General features: G+C 34.8%; 2 protein-coding genes across 4 annotated transcripts; one reads left to right on the plus strand and one right to left on the minus strand.

Moving 5' to 3' along the window:
* The first annotated feature begins 211 nt into the window (after positions 1 to 211).
* LOC134750598 (retinol dehydrogenase 14) lies at positions 212 to 12,705 on the plus strand. 3 transcript variants are annotated; one of them, XM_063685801.1, is made up of 4 exons: positions 212 to 325; positions 8,998 to 9,112; positions 10,257 to 10,435; positions 11,051 to 12,705. In XM_063685801.1, the coding sequence occupies exons 2-4, from the start codon at positions 9,000 to 9,002 to the stop codon at positions 11,794 to 11,796; spliced, it is 1,038 nt and encodes a 345-aa protein (XP_063541871.1). In that variant the 5' UTR covers positions 212 to 325; positions 8,998 to 8,999; the 3' UTR covers positions 11,797 to 12,705. The 3 variants fall into 3 exon arrangements, with proteins under 3 accessions (XP_063541871.1, XP_063541872.1, XP_063541870.1); XM_063685802.1 differs by lacking the exon at positions 212 to 325 and adding an exon at positions 4,255 to 4,431; XM_063685800.1 differs by lacking the exon at positions 212 to 325 and adding an exon at positions 5,323 to 5,478.
* A 382-nt stretch (positions 12,706 to 13,087) lies between these two features.
* LOC134750733 (uncharacterized) lies at positions 13,088 to 18,863 on the minus strand. Its single transcript, XM_063685972.1, has 2 exons — positions 17,530 to 18,863; positions 13,088 to 15,921 (listed from the first exon to the last, which is right to left on the minus strand). The coding sequence occupies exons 1-2, from the start codon at positions 18,718 to 18,720 to the stop codon at positions 14,677 to 14,679; spliced, it is 2,436 nt and encodes an 811-aa protein (XP_063542042.1). The 5' UTR covers positions 18,721 to 18,863; the 3' UTR covers positions 13,088 to 14,676.
* Between the last annotated feature and the right edge of the window lie 54 nt (positions 18,864 to 18,917).

The following is an 18,917-nucleotide window of genomic DNA, read 5'->3' on the forward strand; positions in this document are numbered from 1 at the left end:
ATTTGACGAAAACTGTATAGAAATACACTATTAGAATAATAAAGCTTAAGATTTCATACTACAGATCACTTTAAAATAAAATAACAGTAAATCAAAGAAAGTCTTCAGGACAAACATAAGCGTGCTGATGCCGTCCACTTTTTTACAAAGCCACAAGGGCGTTTTTTGTATATCTTGCAAGAAAATAAAAGAAAGCTTTTGGAGGCATCGCGGGTATGACCAGTACCAATCAGTTTGTGCAGATCCGCAGACGAGCGTACACGTGACTTTATATATCAAATTAACTTGAGAAAGTGTTTCTGTCGAAGAAAAGATAAATCAGTCGGTGAGTGAATACTTTGGTTTATGTGACCCGATGTCTATTCTTTCATATCATTTAGGGTTTTGGAGTTTAGGAACCCTTTAAACCCTTATAGTTTGTCCATCTCTGTGTCCGCCGGCGGCCGCGGCACAGCTCATAAGACCACTAGCGCTATAAAGCTAAAATTAATCCGACAAAGTGGTGAAATAAAGCTCTAGTGAGATTTCCCACATTGACAAGAAATTTATTTAGAAAAGTACTCAACTTCTCCTCAAGACAGGCCTAGCCTAGTGTGGAAATCATAGGTTAATATAACTATGTATATTTTTTTGGTAAATAAACTATTTTTTTCTTATAATTTTTTTCTGAAAAAAATCGCTCCGAAATTCTAATATAATAATAACTTTAATAATAACTATATATATAATAGTAACTTTTGAACTACTGATCCAAAAATATTGAAAAACAAAATAAAAGGTATGAGAATGACTTCATAAAATATTATTTAGAATTTGCTCAGTGGAGCAAATTTTGAGTTTCGGCTCAGGGTTCCCACGTTGGGCGAAAACTAGCTAACTATATTTTTGGTACTTCTTAACAAAAAAACTATATACCTAACTTTGATACTTCCCTTTGCTTGTACAGTATTCATTAATTGCATTTTTCGAATCGTAGCCACATTGGGTTGGTTTTTTGAATAAATATAGATACTGAATATTTTTATATTCTTAGCGGCAAATTCGCTTTGATATGATGATTTGATACGGCCTAATGAACTTGGTTTGTTAATTGTAGTTTGTACTTTTTAGGGTTCCGTACCCAAAGGGTAAAAACGGGACCCTATTACTAAGACTCCGCTGTCCGTCTGTCTGTCACCAGGCTGAATGTCATGAACCGTGATAGCGAGACAGTTGAAATTTTCACAGATGATGTATTCTGTGGCCGCTACAACAAATACTAAAAAAGTACGGAACCCTCGGTGGGCGAGTCCGACTCGCACTTGTCCGGTTTTTTTTACATATCCTTTTGTTAAGTAAAAAAAAAACATGTACATATCTTTAAGAAGACCACCTGAAGTATGTACTCTTGGTTTGAAAACTCTGGGAACGTGTTTCACAAATTACCTGAGAACAGTACGAAAAAACCATAAAACAACAGAGAAAGATTATATCCTAAACCAGTGTATGACCCAATTATAAAGTTTCCGGTAAATGCTATTTTAGTTTCATTTACCTATATGTATAAGTAGGTAATTTCTGTGTCTGTGCTTACAAATAAATATTTTCTATTATTATTAACATGTAGGTGTAGTGCTCTTTAACTGCATATTACAGACAATTAAAAAAACCGGCCAAGTGCGAGTCGAACTCGCGCACGAAGGGTTCCGTACCATTTCGGAAAAAAACAGCAAAAAAATCACGTTTGTTGTATGGGAGCCCCATTTAAATATTTATATTATTCTGTTTTTAGTATTTGTTGTTATAGCGGCAACAGAAATAGATCATCTGTGAAAATTTCAACTGTCTAGCTATCACGGTTCATGAGATACAGCCTGGTGACAGACAGACAGACGGACAGACGGACGGACAGCGGAGTCTTAGTAATAGGGTCTCGTTTTTACCCGTTGGGTATGGAACCCTATAAATGGAGAAATGAAAAAAAGAATATAGGCGCATTACAACTATCGCAGTCGCTAAAGGCGTCCATAGGCTCCGGTGACCGCTTACCGCCGAAACATATAATAACTATGTATATTTCATGGAGTATTTATGATCTGTATAAACTATGTTGTTTTGTGTTCGGTCCGCGGTGGCGAGAAAGCTGCATCGTGTCCGTCAAATTACCTACAATTTCTAATGACTTGGCTGTACGTTTACAATTTTTCTAAAGCAGGTGTCCATACGCTATTTCTTGCGGAGCGTAATAGTTTATTTTTTTTATTTTTGTGAGAATACGCATAACACTTGTTGCCCAATGCTCTTTCGTTTATTTTTCGAGAAGGGCTATTGGGTTTGAAAATTGATTGTCACTTTGAAATTAAGGTTTAGCGCCGTCTGAAAATGTCTCTGATGGATAAATCAATCAATCGCGTTCTGTGGACAGATCTGCGACAGACAAATATGTGCCTAGTTTCGGCCGTATATTGACAGATTTGATCGACACAAGCGCCATATATATGTATACGAGTATTATAATTATACCTACCTACGTAAATCGCAAATTTTCTAATTTTATACAAATCTTATTTTGGCGGTAGGTCAATGTCAATACATTGACCAATTTTAACCCATGTTTTGCAAGTTCCCTTACTCGTATCGTATATACATATTGCACACGTTTTAAACTTAAAATTTAAATATCTTTCTCGCCATATCCATCAATATCTTTCGCAATAAACCGACAGTATGTAGGCGCAAGTGCTTTCGCGAACTTTCCCTTTGGCATCTTATGACGTGCGTGTTAATTGAAGACTTTTGTGACCTCATAACTATAAAATAGTCATCAATGCATTGTCACGTTTCTATTCACGCTGCACCTGCACTATAAACTATAACTATTGAAACTTTTAGTTGTTGTGATTGCCTCTCGTAAATTCGGTTGCTTAGCATCATAGAGTAACTTATACTAGAGCGGTACTGTCATAGTAAATTTTGTAACCCCAGTAAATTCACTGCCATCTGTCGACACACTTTTAAACTAAAAATAAATATTTATAAAAATACGATAAAATGTATTAATAATAAATAAATAATGTATTAGTAATAAATGATTTTTTTTATTTGCATTAATTATTTTTATGATTTTGACCCATGTTCTTTCACTGATATGCGTTAAAATTGTTAAATAACAAACGAAACCGTCAACGCCATCTATACGACAGTTGGCCAAAGCTAGTAGCGCCCTCTGAACGAGAATAAAATTTTCTTGATTTTCGAGGCACGGTTTTTCCTTAGACTGTATCCATCTATTACGGAGTTATATCTATCTTTGCTTAGCATTAAGTATTTGCCTATTATAATTAACATAATATAAAAAAATAGAAATAAAAACTTATACTTATATATATATATATATACTTATTTATATTATACTTAGTCTCCCTAGTCTCAAGTAGCAATAGTAAATTTACAACTTCTGTCTTTATTATTTATTTATGATTTTTTTATCGACAACAACAAAGTTAAGCCAAAATCAAGGCGAAATCGTGTTACATATCAAATAAAAGAGAGAAATAGTCAGAAACAACCAGTGAACTAAAATTTTGCCTTAATTGTCAAAATAATAATATTATCATTAGACATCACAATAATCATTATGCTAATGTACAGTTACTTAATTAATTTGCCGCAAGAAATGCAATGTCAAACAGAAAATTGTTTACTAATGGATCTTCACATTACGTAAGCTACCAACAACTTTACGAATTCACTTGTGAGTGGCGCCAATGTCAAGGGGCATTCCATGAAGTTGTCTCCGTACAAACGCGAATTATCTAGAGGTCTTTTTTGTGACTAATGGTCAAAAATATGCCGAGAAAAATACTTATCTGCTATGCAGTTTGGCAAAAAGAGTAGAAATTAGAAAGTGGCAACACTGTAGTATCGTCCCATTTTTCTTAGATTCATTTGAAAGGGACGACACTACAGTGTTGCCACTTTTTAATTTCTACTCTTTTTTGCCAGACTGTAAACGCCAAAAAAAGTTCTGATACACGAAACAAAATGCATTCGTACGGGACAGGACAACCCGTTGAGGCGTTGACCACATACTTCCTAACAATTGTCATTCGCAAGCAAAAAGTAAGCGATATTATTGGTTATCAATAAAGACGATTTCTAATAGTAGCGCCCTATTGTCAACGGCTAAAGTGGTTCCTTTTGTTTTTACGACTTTTAGTTCCGTATTTGTCCGTCGGTATGTAAATATATTATGTTAGTAGTTAGTATGCGAGTGGGGAAACTCAGAACTCAGGTTACGAACTTTAGCTGTAGGCAAATGATCTTTTCTTTGTAGTTACGTGAGGTTGTGCGGTTCATTCTAACGTGATTTTACTTTGTGGTTTAAAAGTTAATGAATAGAATATTATAAACGGTATATTGTGTGTGAGTTGACCGCATTTAGTGCATAACGTGAGTAATTTCGTGTTATAATTTTGTAATAAATCCGTAACAAATGGAAGAATTTTTCGGTAACTTATTTCCAATATAAGGAACATTTTAAATTCAAAATTAGTTTATTTTTTAACAAGGTTTATCCTAGGATTCCTAGGTGTCCAATCTTCCTTTTAAGTATGACACTTGTGTTAGGAGGTATTCGCTCTTTTATACAATGGTGAAAAAAATAATTAAAAATAGGTTTGACAATATTACATTTTTCAAGAACTTGGCTTATTTTTTTAAACTGAGTTTTTGGTAGAACAGTTAATTATTGCTTTCCATCCCACGGGCCGTAGCATATTTTCACATACCTAAATATGTACTTATAAAAAAAACATAAAGAAAATAATTGGAAAAATGCATAAGTATATAAAGTAAAATAAATCGAAATGATAAAAAAATGTATACGGAGTAATAAATATTTCTTCAAAATTTTAAAAAATATATATACCTAAAAGAAAACTTTTCTATACCGCACAGTCAACAACTGTACTTACCTACATTATAATATGCTTTTTACGAGTTTTATTTTCATATTTTCATTGAAAAAGATAATGTTAACTTATTACCACGGGTATTGGACTTAATTTAGCGAATAGGATCCGTCCTCAAAAATTTGTCATTTATATTCGTTTAAAAACAAATTTTTGACTTTTCTTCTTGACAGAAAATTAAAATTGTATTAACAGATTTTTGTAAGTCCTTTTCCCTAAACATAAATTACGTACATGTCACAGAAAAGTGTATGTTTGACCCTTCAACTATCGGTAACATAAAAATAAAATGACGTTTACTCAATCATCAGTCATCAACGTCATCAAACAACTACCTACACTTAGTCATAATGACGACATAGCAGTAGCAGTTCGATTGATCCGTCAAAACAAGTATTAAGTAAGGTTATCCGTAAAGAAGCGAGTTCCGTGATGTCTTATTACTATTCTACTATGTGTGAAGGTTGCGCGGAACCTTTTATATATTTATTTGGATTCAAACAATTCTCTATATGGGTTTTTTTGAGTAAGTATTTTGTAAATATCACAGTGATTAGACGGCCGAATTGCACCTTTACTTCCCATACAAACGTAGTTCCGCTCTCATTTAAAAAAAAACTTTGCACATACAATGACATGAGGTATATCTAGATCTGAAATTAGCTTATACAGCTCTAGTTTATAAAACAAACGAAATAGAGCAAAAACAAGTTTTGTATGAAAAACTTAAATACGCTGTATTTTTTTAACTATGGTATATGAAGCTACATAAACTAAGTACAGACCTAGATATACCTTATCCTATTGTAAGTACAAAGTTTCAGAGCAATCTAGCTAGTCTTTTAAAATGTGAGCGGAACTACGTTTGTATGGAGAACCGAGTTTGCCGGAGACTTAACATAAACACGCTTACACAACGCAAGAGATGAAATGCTGATATTATTGAGATGCTTAATATATTCTTATTAACACGTCGGTGGTAAACAAGCATACGTCTCGCCTATCTTAATGGTAAGCGGTTATGGTAGCATATGGACGCCTGCAACTCCAGAGGTATTATTACAGGCGAGTTGTCGATACTTTAGAAACCTGTAGGTACACTCCTTTTTTGATTACCCACGATAAAATATACCCTTTGTCACCTTTGTATAACACTTTATGTGCAAAACTTGTGTCTGACTAGCCATTTTCCATTTTTTACGGATGGCTATACAATATTTAGAAAGATACCTACAATAATTTAGTGATAGACTAAAATAATTTTAGGATATCCTATTATCCTGTATCCTGTAAGTACTTATTTTTAACGCATTTAAATATGACAATGCGTTTGAATTCACACAATTAGGCCACTTAAGCGACAGAACTACCTAATTTATATTCCATTCAAAACACAATGTCAACTGTTACGTTAGTTACGTAGGTATTTTGTAGTTAATTAATTATAATTATATTCCACGCTTCAGTTTTGTGTCCGGTTTTGCAAATGGATTAAGTATTTTATTTCTCGGTAATAATAATATCTATTTAGTGAAAGTTATGTGCGGTTGTAAAACGATTAGTAGATATATTATGATCATTGTGTGTATAAATGTTACTGTTAATATACGTATGTAATCATTCAATTACCTAACTACTACATTATAACACTGATTTATTCTTTCACGATTTTTACTCATTATTATTTACTAAAGCATCATTTCATTATTTTTTATTTTCGGAGATTTAATAATTCATAATTTATAATTCTTTATTGCAACCATGGTACAGTATAGATGTAAATTATAATATACAATGTCTCAAAAACTGTGTACTGTGTGTTTAAAAACTTAATCCCGTTTTACGAGTATACTATTTACATTATAAGGAGTGTGGTTCGGAAAAAAAGTGGCAGCACATTATGTGGATTTTTAATTATATTTTGTGATAATTTTTAAGCAGTGCATTTTTTATAGTAATAATCTGTAGATACTATTCTATAAAATTAAATACAATCGCATATCAAATAAAAGGGCTAATTCAAGTTTTAGCCATTTATCTCCATCACATATTTATTTATTTAGCATCTCTCCTAACACTTTTTGGATAGAGTCTTTTGAGAGAATGAGGTGTTTCTCATAAACATAAGTAGTTTTTTCTTTAAGTTTGATGAGCTAATTAATACTTACCTTATTAAATTATCTTTTGTTTAATATTTAACTTTTTTGATTTGACTTCACTTTGAGGTAGTTACATGGAATTCCTACTTTTGTGAATTTGCCATTTTTACAGAAATTTATCTCGCATAGAAAAACCTATGTCAGAGGTTATATTGGAGAGACTTCTTGACTACCCAAGATAAAACCCATTTAATTGGTATTACTTATTCGTAACATGATATTCCTAAAAACACTAAACACATGTTGTGAAAATGGAAATGCAATTGTGGCATTGTGGAAAACGGCAAGTGAAGATTGTCAAATTGCGTTGTTCAAAAGTTCGTTGCAATAAAAATGAGAAAAATCAATCAATTTCATATTTTTCAATATGATTTTATTTTTTATAGTATATGTATACAAATTACAAAAAAAACTGCTTCATAATTAGCAAAAGAAAAAAAATATACAAGGTAATTAACTGCTACTTTTTTACTGAACCACTCCTGAAATTAAAAAAATATAATTTGTTTGACTGAAGATTTTGTGACATAATAAAATATATTATATTATATTATACCTTGCGATACAACTCCCAGGCGTCGTAATGTGCCCTGGTAGGCATCACAACCATCATAATCATAATAATCATAATCATTTATTTCTTGAATGCGGTACAATAGAGATGTAATAAAACAATTTCTGATGAGCACATCCTGCCTGAATAGGCATAGAAATATCAAGTATTACCTATAACTATGACTAGATTCTTATGACCTATCATGCAGCATGCAAAAATAATAAAGTTCCGACCTTATACTACATTATACTCAATTTAATAAATATGCGGCATATAGTCTAAAAAATCTTTCACAGAGTAAAAAGCGTTTTGTACCAAAAAGTCCAACAAATATTTCCTAAATAGAGGCATATCGGATTCTCTTATTAAATTGGGTAGCTTGTTATACAATTTGGGTTCCATGCCATAAACACTTTTTGCACGCAAGGCTGTTTTTGATTGCTGATATGAGATTTTGTGTCCCTGTCGCGCACTATTATGAGCAGGAAATTGATTAATATTTAATTTGACATACATAGCAATTTCATAAATATATAAACATGGCACAGTTAAAATTTTCAAATTAATAAAATATGGCTTGCATGAGTCAGGTATCTTTAGTCCACAAGCAGAACGCAGACACTTCTTTTGAGCCAGAAACACAATTTCTCGATCAGTTGAGTTACCCCAGAACATGATACCATAACGCAATGTAGCTGTTACATATGCGTGATAGGCAGTAAGTACCTCAGTCCGACTTGCAACTTTATTTAAATTATACAATGCATATGAAAAACTATTTAACTTCTTACTTATAGTGTCAATCAGGGTTTTCCACGTCAGCTTATTATCTAAATTTATTTCTAAAAATTTCGTATTATCAGTTTCCTCAATTATATAATTATTATATGTCACAGTTATATTATCGATCATGTTGTTCGTTCTTTGGTAAAAATTCATAATTTTTGTTTTTTCTAAATTAATATGCAGATTATTGCAATTTAATCAGTTTATTATAAATTCCAAAGTATTATTTATATTGACTTCGACTGTCAGTGGATCTTCTCCAGTCAATATATAACCGTGCTGTCGTCAGCAAAGAGAACCATTTTATTGCTTAATTTCAAATAAGCGGAGAGACACAACTTTGCTCCCTTGTATAACAATAAATTATCGAGCAGTTATTCTATAACTTATTATTTATATTAATATAACTAATAAAGTTACAGTAATATGAATAAAAATCCCTGTCCAAATCCAAAACCAAGAAACAAAACTAAGATTCCTAAATGATTCCTAACTACAGAACTACTAAGTAAAGACTCATAACTAATAAACTCACCTGTTCCAGACATGATCGTCGCAGAAGCCTGGAGGTCCAGCTACCTTTTCTGGGTGTTCCCGCTGCTCATCGTGTTGGTCATCCTCGCTGTGCTTAGCGTCTTCACCGTTCTTCTCGGAATCAGGTAATTTATTAATGACAGTAGATGGCGCTGCCGGTCTGGAGGGTTGATAAAAATAAATCGCGTTGTCGCAGTTTTTAGCAAAACGTGATAATTACTGGATATATTTATTATTTTGTATATAATTACCTATACATTGTGGAAAAATTAATGGGACTTAAAGGAAACATTCTTTTATTTTTAAAAAGAAACAAAACTGCATTCAGAGATTTTTTTAATTCGCTTGTCTCGCCCGAGAATCAAACTGACTAAAATTTCCAAAAAATAAACGCGCTATTTTATTCTACAGTCGCCATCAGATATATCGGAGCGGCCGAGGCTCTCACAAATATCTGAACACGCCTCTATTGTCAAGGCGTTAGAGTGCGTGTTCAGATATTTTAGAGCGCCTCGGCCGCTCCGATATATCTGATGGCGACTGTACTAGTCAATACAGTTAATGTTAATGATAACATTTCTCCAAGAAATATTAGGCCTTACACTCGTCTGTCGTACAAAATATCCATAAAATCGAATATTTAGTACTCAAGAATATTTTTAGACAAGCGAAATTGAAGAAAAAAAAAATCTTTGAATGCAGTTTTGTTTCTTTTTAAAAGTAAAAGAATGTTTCCTTTAAGTATGAGCTAACTTACGGTTTTAATGGACTTTCCCTCCAGAGCCCATTATTTTTTTCCACCCTGTATTACTTCCTAAGTAAGGAGGGTAGTGGCTCCTAAAAATAACTATAGTTGGTCAAACCAAATTGTCAGTAAATAAAAACATAATGATTCTCTCTGTCTATGTTTGAAATAAGACAGTCCTTTGACAAACTATATTTACGACACACTGAAGTTGAGCAATTCATTAAAAAATGGAAATAATTATATATCGTGATACGGTTGCTCCATTTACTTTGGCAACCACGGCATGAGGTACCTACTACTTCTCCAAAGCCTCAAAACTGTTACTAGTGACATCTAGTTAATGCAAGAGTATACCGAAACTGAAACTCGCTCGTGGTGGCAATACTGGCAATAGATGGCAATGATCAGAATGATTAATCTAAATCATCTTTTAGAGCATAGGTATATTCACACCTGGTCCTTCGAACCGGATACTCCAATTCTAAATACCAGTAAATTATTTTAGCCTGTCTTTTTTCCAGGTTATACGCGCAATTCACCTGCGGCCGCTACCGTGGTAAAGCTAGGATGGACGGCAAGACAGTCATCGTGACGGGCTGTACCAGCGGTATAGGTCGGGAGACGGCCAAGGAGTTGGCCAAGCGGGGCGCTACGGTCATCATGGCTTGTAGGAATGTTGAGGCGGCTGAGAAGATTAAAGGTGAGATACACCACAATTCACCTTCGGTAAGGCCAGAATGGACGGCAAGACGTCATCGTGACCGGCTGCACCAGCGGCATTGGCCGGAACGCGGCCAAGGAGTTGGCCAAGCTGGTCGCTACGGTCATCATGGCTTGCTGGAATTTGGGAGCGTCGGAGAAAGTTAAAAGTGAGCTCCAATACTAGGTACAGTGCTTCTTTTTAATAGTTACACTCTAAACAGACCAAGTAACCATCCGTGAAAAGGGTGTCACTATTAGTGAGTGTGGACGACCGTACCCGATACCTGAATTTTTGCCCTAACATACCTAATCTTTGGTCTAGGATTTATGGGTCTGCGTTTTTAAGATGATGTGGTAGGTATTTAGAATTTTACTTCTAAGTAAGTCGATATTACCTGTGTAGTCTAATGTATCTACTTATACAATTAGATTTTTAAAGCTACAACTAGCCAAACTTCGGCTTTGTTGACTTCGGCTTCCTGGGTTCCGTTTCAATATATTTACAACGCTGTTTGGTATGGCATATACAACAAAACAAGTTCTAGATACCGTTCTTGAAAATATGATGTCACCATGTTCAACATTTCCTCATATTTCCCTGTTCTTTTTCCAGAGAAAATCATCGACGCCACAAAGAACTCCAAAGTCGAAGTGAAAAAGCTGGACCTCAGTTCCTTCTCCTCAATCCGCGCTTTTGCCGAAGACATCAACAAAAATGTCCAAAAACTGGACGTGCTCATCCACAATGCCGGCTACGCTGAAACCTTCAAGAGAAACAAGTCTCAGGATGACATTGAACTAACAATGGCTACGAATCATTACGGTCCTTTCTTGCTGACACATCTTCTCATTGATTTATTGAAGAAAAGCGCGCCATCAAGAATTATCGTCGTAGCTTCCTCCTTGTACCGTCTAGCTACGTTTAATCTTGAAAACCCTAACCCAACATCAACTTTACCAGGCTATTTGTACTACGCGTCCAAGGAAGCTAATATCCTCTTCACCAAAGAGCTGGCTAGACGTTTAGAAGGTACCGGTGTTACAGCCAACTGTCTTCACCCAGGTATGATTGACAGTGGAATTTGGAGGTCTGTCCCCGCGCCTTTAAGCTGGGGTCTCTGGGCTATCAATAAATGCTTCTTCAAGACTCCCTTCCAGGGATGTCAGACATCAGTCATGTTGGCTGTGGATGAACAGCTTGAGAAGGTTACCGGAAAGTATTATTCAGATTGTGCAGAGAGCGCGTTGTCGGAGTCAGTTTCTGATCCGCAAAGGGCGAGGAAGCTTTGGGAAGTGTCGGAGAAGATGGTGAAACTTGAGGAGAATGATCCGAGGATTGAAGCAGGAGTACAGCAATAAGAGAATATTGAAATGGCACGAAAGTTAAACAGCAGACATCTTTTACATTTAGAACTAGCGTTGGGATTTTGACAGAAAGATTTAGTTCCTTAGAAAGAGCAACAGCAAAGCACTTTTTTATTAAGTAATTCATCAGACAAAGCCTTTTGATTTGTCTGTTTTATTATGTAGGTAATTTGATCAGTAGGTACGTCTCCAACGTGATATCGCTTGTTGTATCATGGCGACCCTGTGAGAGTCCTGACTTTGGAGATATTAAAAAGATTTAAAGGAAAACAAAAGTGCCAATTTTCTCGCCTTGTTGTCGTTATTAAATAGCACGAATTTAATATTTTGTATTACTTTTAGTTGATGTTGAAACTAGGAGTGGAAGGCTCAAGTAGGTTTATGTGTAATATTTATATAATAACTCTCCGACGAGTAAACTTGGTCTTTTAACTTAAAAGTACAATATATTAAAGTTCCATAATATGTTTCATATTCTAAGCATTCGTTTTCAATATTTGACAAAGCACTATTTTCATGTATAATTAGGTAGGTACAATAGGGAATATTACGCGGAACTGCGTAGGGGGCGCCACTACCACAATCTGAGGATCGAAACAAGAATATCGAAATTTCGGATTCGCGTTTCCTGGTAGATCCTCTGTAAACAAACCTCCTTAATGCATTTATGTAATATTTTATTATCTCTGAAAACTCGTCAAAAAACTGTTAACAGCATGTATAAGTTACTCTATTATGATGGTTTACTAAACGGGCTAGTGCTGCACTCTGGTGGCAGAACATTGCAGTAATACCCCATTACGCTAAGCTTGTAATAATAAGATACCTATTAACTTATTTTTGGAAATATTTTATTTACATTAAGGTGTTTTATTTTTGCAATAAACGTTTTTATAAAAGTAGTGTTTTCTTATTACCCAGTCTAATTAACAGTATTTTTTAACTCTGATCTAAAACTCAGGTCGCCATTTAATTATCTATAGGTCCATAAGTCTTTTTAAATGCCAGATTATAAGAACCAACATATCCCACAGAACGAAAGTTATCTTTTGGCTCATTTTCTATTCCTTAAATCGGACAGGACTATAAAGAGTAGGTGACCGTGACGCAAGTGACGTCACGGTCACCTACTCCATAATTTCTGGGCTATAGCCTATAACCGCGAAAATCGAAGTTCGCATCTTTCTCGGTCACTCTAATTAGGTCTTCATTGGAGTAAAACAGAAAGATCCCCGCAATTTGCGAATTTCGGTTTCCATATAAATTCTATGACGGCGTTTTATATGATTTGATTAGTCAAAAAAAATACTAGTAGAGGAAGCATAATTAAACAACTGCTTACACTATGATTATGTATTAGTATGCAATGCTGTATTTTATGCAATAAGTTATAGGAGAGTGTAGAAGTTTTATACAAGTCTATAAACAGCCTTAACAAGCTAATAAGGCTATGTGACGTTTTCGATCAAAAGGTACCACATTGTCGCTTACCATAAGGACGAAAAATGCTCGTTTCTTTATACGAAAAACCTGTCGAGCGTCCTTATGGCAAGCGACAATGTGGTACCTTTTGCTTGAAAACGACACATCTGTTATTTTCTATAAACGCCATTATAAACGATGCTCCGATATAAATACAATGCCGCGCGACGCTGTGCGGCGTAAGCGCCATCGACAATAAGGTCCCATTTCATAGAAATTGCGCCATATGTATAAGGCAACATAGTAATATAAAGCTTTCAATTAATTATCATAGTAGGTCCACTATTGGCAGGGGTGCGAAACTCCTCTTTTCCGGTATTCTCGGCTGCGTTCGGCTCAGCATTGCTCCCAGCAATTATTAGGGTTTGCACAACTTGAGGTTCCTTTTCGTGTACGACCACAGATAAGATAATGGCCTGAATTTTGACAACCCTAAATAGCCGAAAGGCCACATCATTAAAGTATAACATTAATTGAGAAATTCATTAACAAATAACATGCAAAGCAACAGTAGTTCCTAAACTAATATGTACAGGTGTTTTTCATGAAATAACCAAACCGAACCGAAACCAATACCACCGAAGACAATATGTGTCGTTTTCAAGCAAAAGGTACCACATTGTCGCTTGCCATCAGGACGCTCTGACAGGTTTTTCGTATAAAGATACAAGCATTTTCGTCCTTATGGTAAGCGACAATGTGGTACCTTTTGATTGAAAACGTCACATATTACGTGTGTTTTTGTTAGATTCCGATAACTTTAAGGAAAAATCCTTACATAGAAACGTTTTGTATGTTAACAGTGCATGCATATAACTTGCAGTATATTTTGAAGAAAAAAAGCGCCAATAGTTAAGTTTTTTTTTTATAATAACCATTTCATATTTATAATTTGGTTTACTTTATACATATTTATTCATAAAGTCGTCGTCAATAGAACTTGCAAATAATGTAAACAAATATGACAGATTTTGTTAGCGTTTGACATATAACTAATATGATAAAATTATTTATATTATATTAAAATATTAATAATTAAAATTTAATTTAACTAAAACTTAATATAAATAAAATATTTAAGTACCTATTATATACTGTTGATAAGGTCATGGTTGTCCTTTTAAAGAGCGAGATTAAGAAGTAATGAAGGTAAAATGTTTTGTTTACGTTATTTGCAAGTTCTATTGACGACGACTTTAATACGTCCCGAACGTTGTGTACTTTGGAATCACTCCCGAATTTCGAGTCGAGGAATTATGAGTGATTTTAAGGTCAAAAACTACTCAAAGACCTCTCACGTAATTAATGGACGCCCCCTTACACGTTTCGTTTCTGAAAATGTAAGAGGAAATTATCGGAATCCAACAAAAACATGGTGCATAAAATATAAGCTCAGTCTATTAGATCGAATTGGTCTAAAAACGTGTTATCGACACCTAATGCCGTCCCTAAACTCTCTCTAGGCCTCCTGCCTTCAGTCTTTTCTATGTCATCGCAAATCTCCTCCATAAAGTTATTTTCTTCTTCTCTCCCTTTCATTGATAGCACACTGCAACTTGGACTCAATAGGTCTGGTAATAAGACCTTATTTGCTGCAAACACGTCTACGTTTACTGCGTTAAAATTTTCTTTTTCTTCATATATAGTCTTTGTCTCGTCATCTTTAGCATCTTGTGCGAAAACATTTGCGCGTACCTTTTTGAATCTATTAATAATCTTCTCTATAGAGCTTGTTTGTTTTATAGGCACTGGAATCTTGCTTATTGGAGTATTATTTTCATTAACTAAGGATTTCTTTGAGCACATAGACGCTTTACCAGATTCTATGCTATTATTTTCAAAGTTATTTATATTTTCGTTCAAATTGTCTACAATTTTAGCTTTCGGTGGCGACGCTGGCGCTATGACTAAAGGTGGTCTAGGAAAATTCGGAAAATCTATAATTGGTAACTTCTTTGGGGTGGTTTTCTCTTCCAAACCCATGATACCAGAGACTTCTAAACGAGAAGGACTGCCTTCCTGCATGATCGACAATTTTCTAGTCCTCTTAGCATATTTTTTTTCTTTATTCTCAAACAGATTTGGTGAAGAATGGCATCGGAACAGTCCATTTTCGCTGGAAGTGTTTGAGATATTAAAAGCGGCTTTTGAAGTATTTGAAATGTTGAATAAGCCACCTTTTTTGATGATCATGCTTGGTCTATCTAGTTTAAACTTGTGTTTTTTTGTGCTGCTAGATTTTTTGTGAGTTGAGAGTAATCTTTGTATTTGTTGCTTAGTGAAGCCTGCGGAACATTCTGCTATAGTCTCATTGCTTCTCGCTTGTACTTGTGAGATTATTGACAAATTATGCACACTCGTAGTTGAATTCTGACGCTCATAAGGACCTGATATGAAGTTCTTCAGGAAATCGTCTCTCGGTGCTTGGTATATTAAGGATCTGTTCTGCGGTTTAATGAAGGATGTTGTGTTAGTTCTTCTTAAGTTGAAGTGATGTTTGGTTGCCCCGAGAGGAGTGAACATGTCGAGGCATGTGTTGTTGTCCCTTTTCATAGAAAGATACGAGAGATCAGATAGTGGTGGTATTTCGTTGATGTCTTTTATTGATATTGACTGGTTGAATGATAGCGGTGATGGCTGAAAAAAAAAAAAAGAGAAATAATGTTAGCAAAATTTGTTTTGATGTTCTCTTTCAATACTTTGAATAGCTTTGACTTCTTGCTTTTTTTAAGCAACTACATTTTGTAAATGTTAAGAGCCCATCAACGTGCTCACTAGCGCCACTGCTAAATAATTGTGATTATTTAAATTTAACGATAGATATTTAAAATTTTATTTAAGTACCTTTTGAATACATTATAATAGTTTTTACGTTGCTGGATTCGTCAATTTTTTATTCTATTTATTAATTACAATTATAAGCTTACCCGTAATACCAAAGCGCCTATAATGCTAACAACAGTATTTAACAATACATAATGAAACAGTAGATTTATATCATATATTATGTAACAGTAAATCTGATGTACATTTAAGTTTAAATGAATTCATTACATAATGAGCGTCAATCTATGCGTCCAAAGTTAAAACGGCCGTTCTTGTTTCGAACGAATCCAGCTACATAAAAACTAGTTTGATGTATTCAAAAGGTACTTAAATACAAAATACAGTACGTAGCGGCCCCCTTTTTAGGGTTCCGTACCCAAAGGGTAAAAACGGGACCTATTACTGACTCCGCTGTCTGTCTGTCCGTCTGTCACCAGAAGGTATCTCATGAACCGCGACAGCTAGACAGTTGAAATTTTCACAGATCATGTATTTCTGTTGCCGCTATAACAACAAATACTAAAAACAGAATAAAATAAATATTTAAGTGGGGCTCCCGTACAACAAACGTCATTTTTCTGCCGTTTTTGACGTTATAACGTCTTATAAATCGATGAACACCAGTAGCATGCACGAAAAAGTGACACTTTTGGACAGATCTCCATGGTAACGTTACAGCCTTTTCATCAATGTTTTCTTATGACGTTATCACTCAAAATTAACGTCCGTAAACCGACTTTACGCAATGGTACAGAACCCTTCGTGCGCGAGCCCGACTCACACTTGGCATTTTTAAATATCTATCGTTGAATTTAAATAATCACAATTATTCGGCAGTGGCGCTAGTGAGCATGTTGATGGGCTCTTAATCTTTTACCTGTGGAGGAAAATGATGATTATAAATACTTGTACAGCCGAGTTCATAAATATGTAAACATTTCTTCACCTTAATCCATTGAAAAAAAGGATACATATTTATGAACTCGACTGTAGGTATGGTTTGGGTTGACATCAAATGGTATTTTATACTAATAGAACACATACACATTAACTGACTATAAAACTTTTTGTGTCAAATGTTGTGTAATTTGTTAAATTGGGCATATTTTAATATTTAACAGAAAAGCCGGGTCCACACAGAGCGAGCATACGCGCGAGGCAATTTCCTCGCGCACAAAACGGCCAGTGTAGAGATGCCTCGGCCGAAGCGGCGCGCGCGAGCAAACGCGCGAGGCATTTTCCTAGCGTACAAAACGGCCAGTGTAGAGGTGCCTCAGCCGAGGCGAAATCGAGGAAATTGCCTCGCGCGTATGCTTGCTCTGTGTGGACCCGGTTAATCAATAGTTTTGCAAGTTGTCAAATTAATTCCTAATAGAATTTTGAGGCAGTCATGTTACAAGCTAAGATAAATATTCTTACCTCCAAACGAGCATCAGCATTTCTCAATCGTTCGATCAAAGCTCTCATTGCCTCGACCATCTCCGAATAACTCATATTACTCTGTTCCAAGTACTTATTAAACCCAACTATCTCATCCCCAATCTGTCTGTTCTTGAAAATGTAACTCACTGCCACTATGTAACCTCGAATTAAGTTTGGGAAATTTAGCCGGTCATTTTTCACTATATTTTTAAGTATATATTTCTGCTGGGTGTTCACTTTTTCTTGTAACACTTTTGTACAAATTTCATCAGTATTCGGATTATATTCAAGTATGAAAGAGTTTTTATCTGCCTCTCCAGTTTGTCGTTCTATTAACTCTTTACTTAATTCCATTGTTTTTGATGCTGACTTTATGATTGGTGTCATTTTTGTGTTCCATTCTGTTTCTAAGCTATCCAGTTCCAAATCAATATCTTCAAGCCTCTTGCTGAAGTATTGGGCAGGCTTGTTAAAGTTCTTTATCTCTAAAATACTTGCTTTAGTTTCTTCATCTATTTGGTTATCTTTTACAAAGCTATCCACTAAACTTGCAACTTTTTCCTGAGGTTTTAATTTAGTCAATTTATCCTCCATTGAAGTAATCCTATTTCGAAATAACTCTGCTATTCTTTCATAATTCTTCCTCTTTTCTAAATAATTTGATAACTTCAGCAAAACAACTTCATCTTGTTTCTCAATAACTTGCGTAAAACCTTCTTGATCTTGAGATTTGTATTTTTCGGTCACTTCAGCGTACAGTTTTTTCTGTTGGTCCTTCTTTATCATGGAGTTGAGTGTGGACTGTACAGCCAATTGGGATAGTTGAAACATAAACAGAGTCACTTTGTAACACGCTGGATTCACTAAATACGATGACATTACCGGAGAAAGCAAGCGTTTACCGCTGTAATCTGCTATAAAGCTTGAAAGCTCGTTTCTATAAGCTCTTTCAGACTTACTGTCATACAAAGGCCATGAAAATGATGACGCTTTTCCTGGGTCCACAATAGAAACTAAATAATACGAAAGAGGATTAAACACATTCTGTGTGAGCTTCTCCAAAGCATCTTTATTGAATAATTTCTTCAAATCAGAAGGCAGAGGATGTAACTTGCTGATAACGGAAACATTCAAGAATGTTTCTGTTTTCATCGAGCTCACAAGGTCCCGCTGCGCGGATACAGCCATGTTGACACTTTCTGATCACTATCACTTCTAATCCATGTTAACTAGTGAAATATACTCTGCACTTTGAAAAGAAAATTATAAATTGTTATTTACGTTTTCTAATCGAAATGAAATATGAGTGAAGCGACCTTAGCGAGAGCGACTCAAGCGAGCAAGAGATGCAAATATGATTTCAAACGAACGTCAAAAATTCCGTT

This window comes from Cydia strobilella, chromosome 20, assembly GCF_947568885.1.
Source record: "Cydia strobilella chromosome 20, ilCydStro3.1, whole genome shotgun sequence".
Lineage (NCBI taxonomy): Eukaryota > Metazoa > Arthropoda > Insecta > Lepidoptera > Tortricidae > Cydia > Cydia strobilella.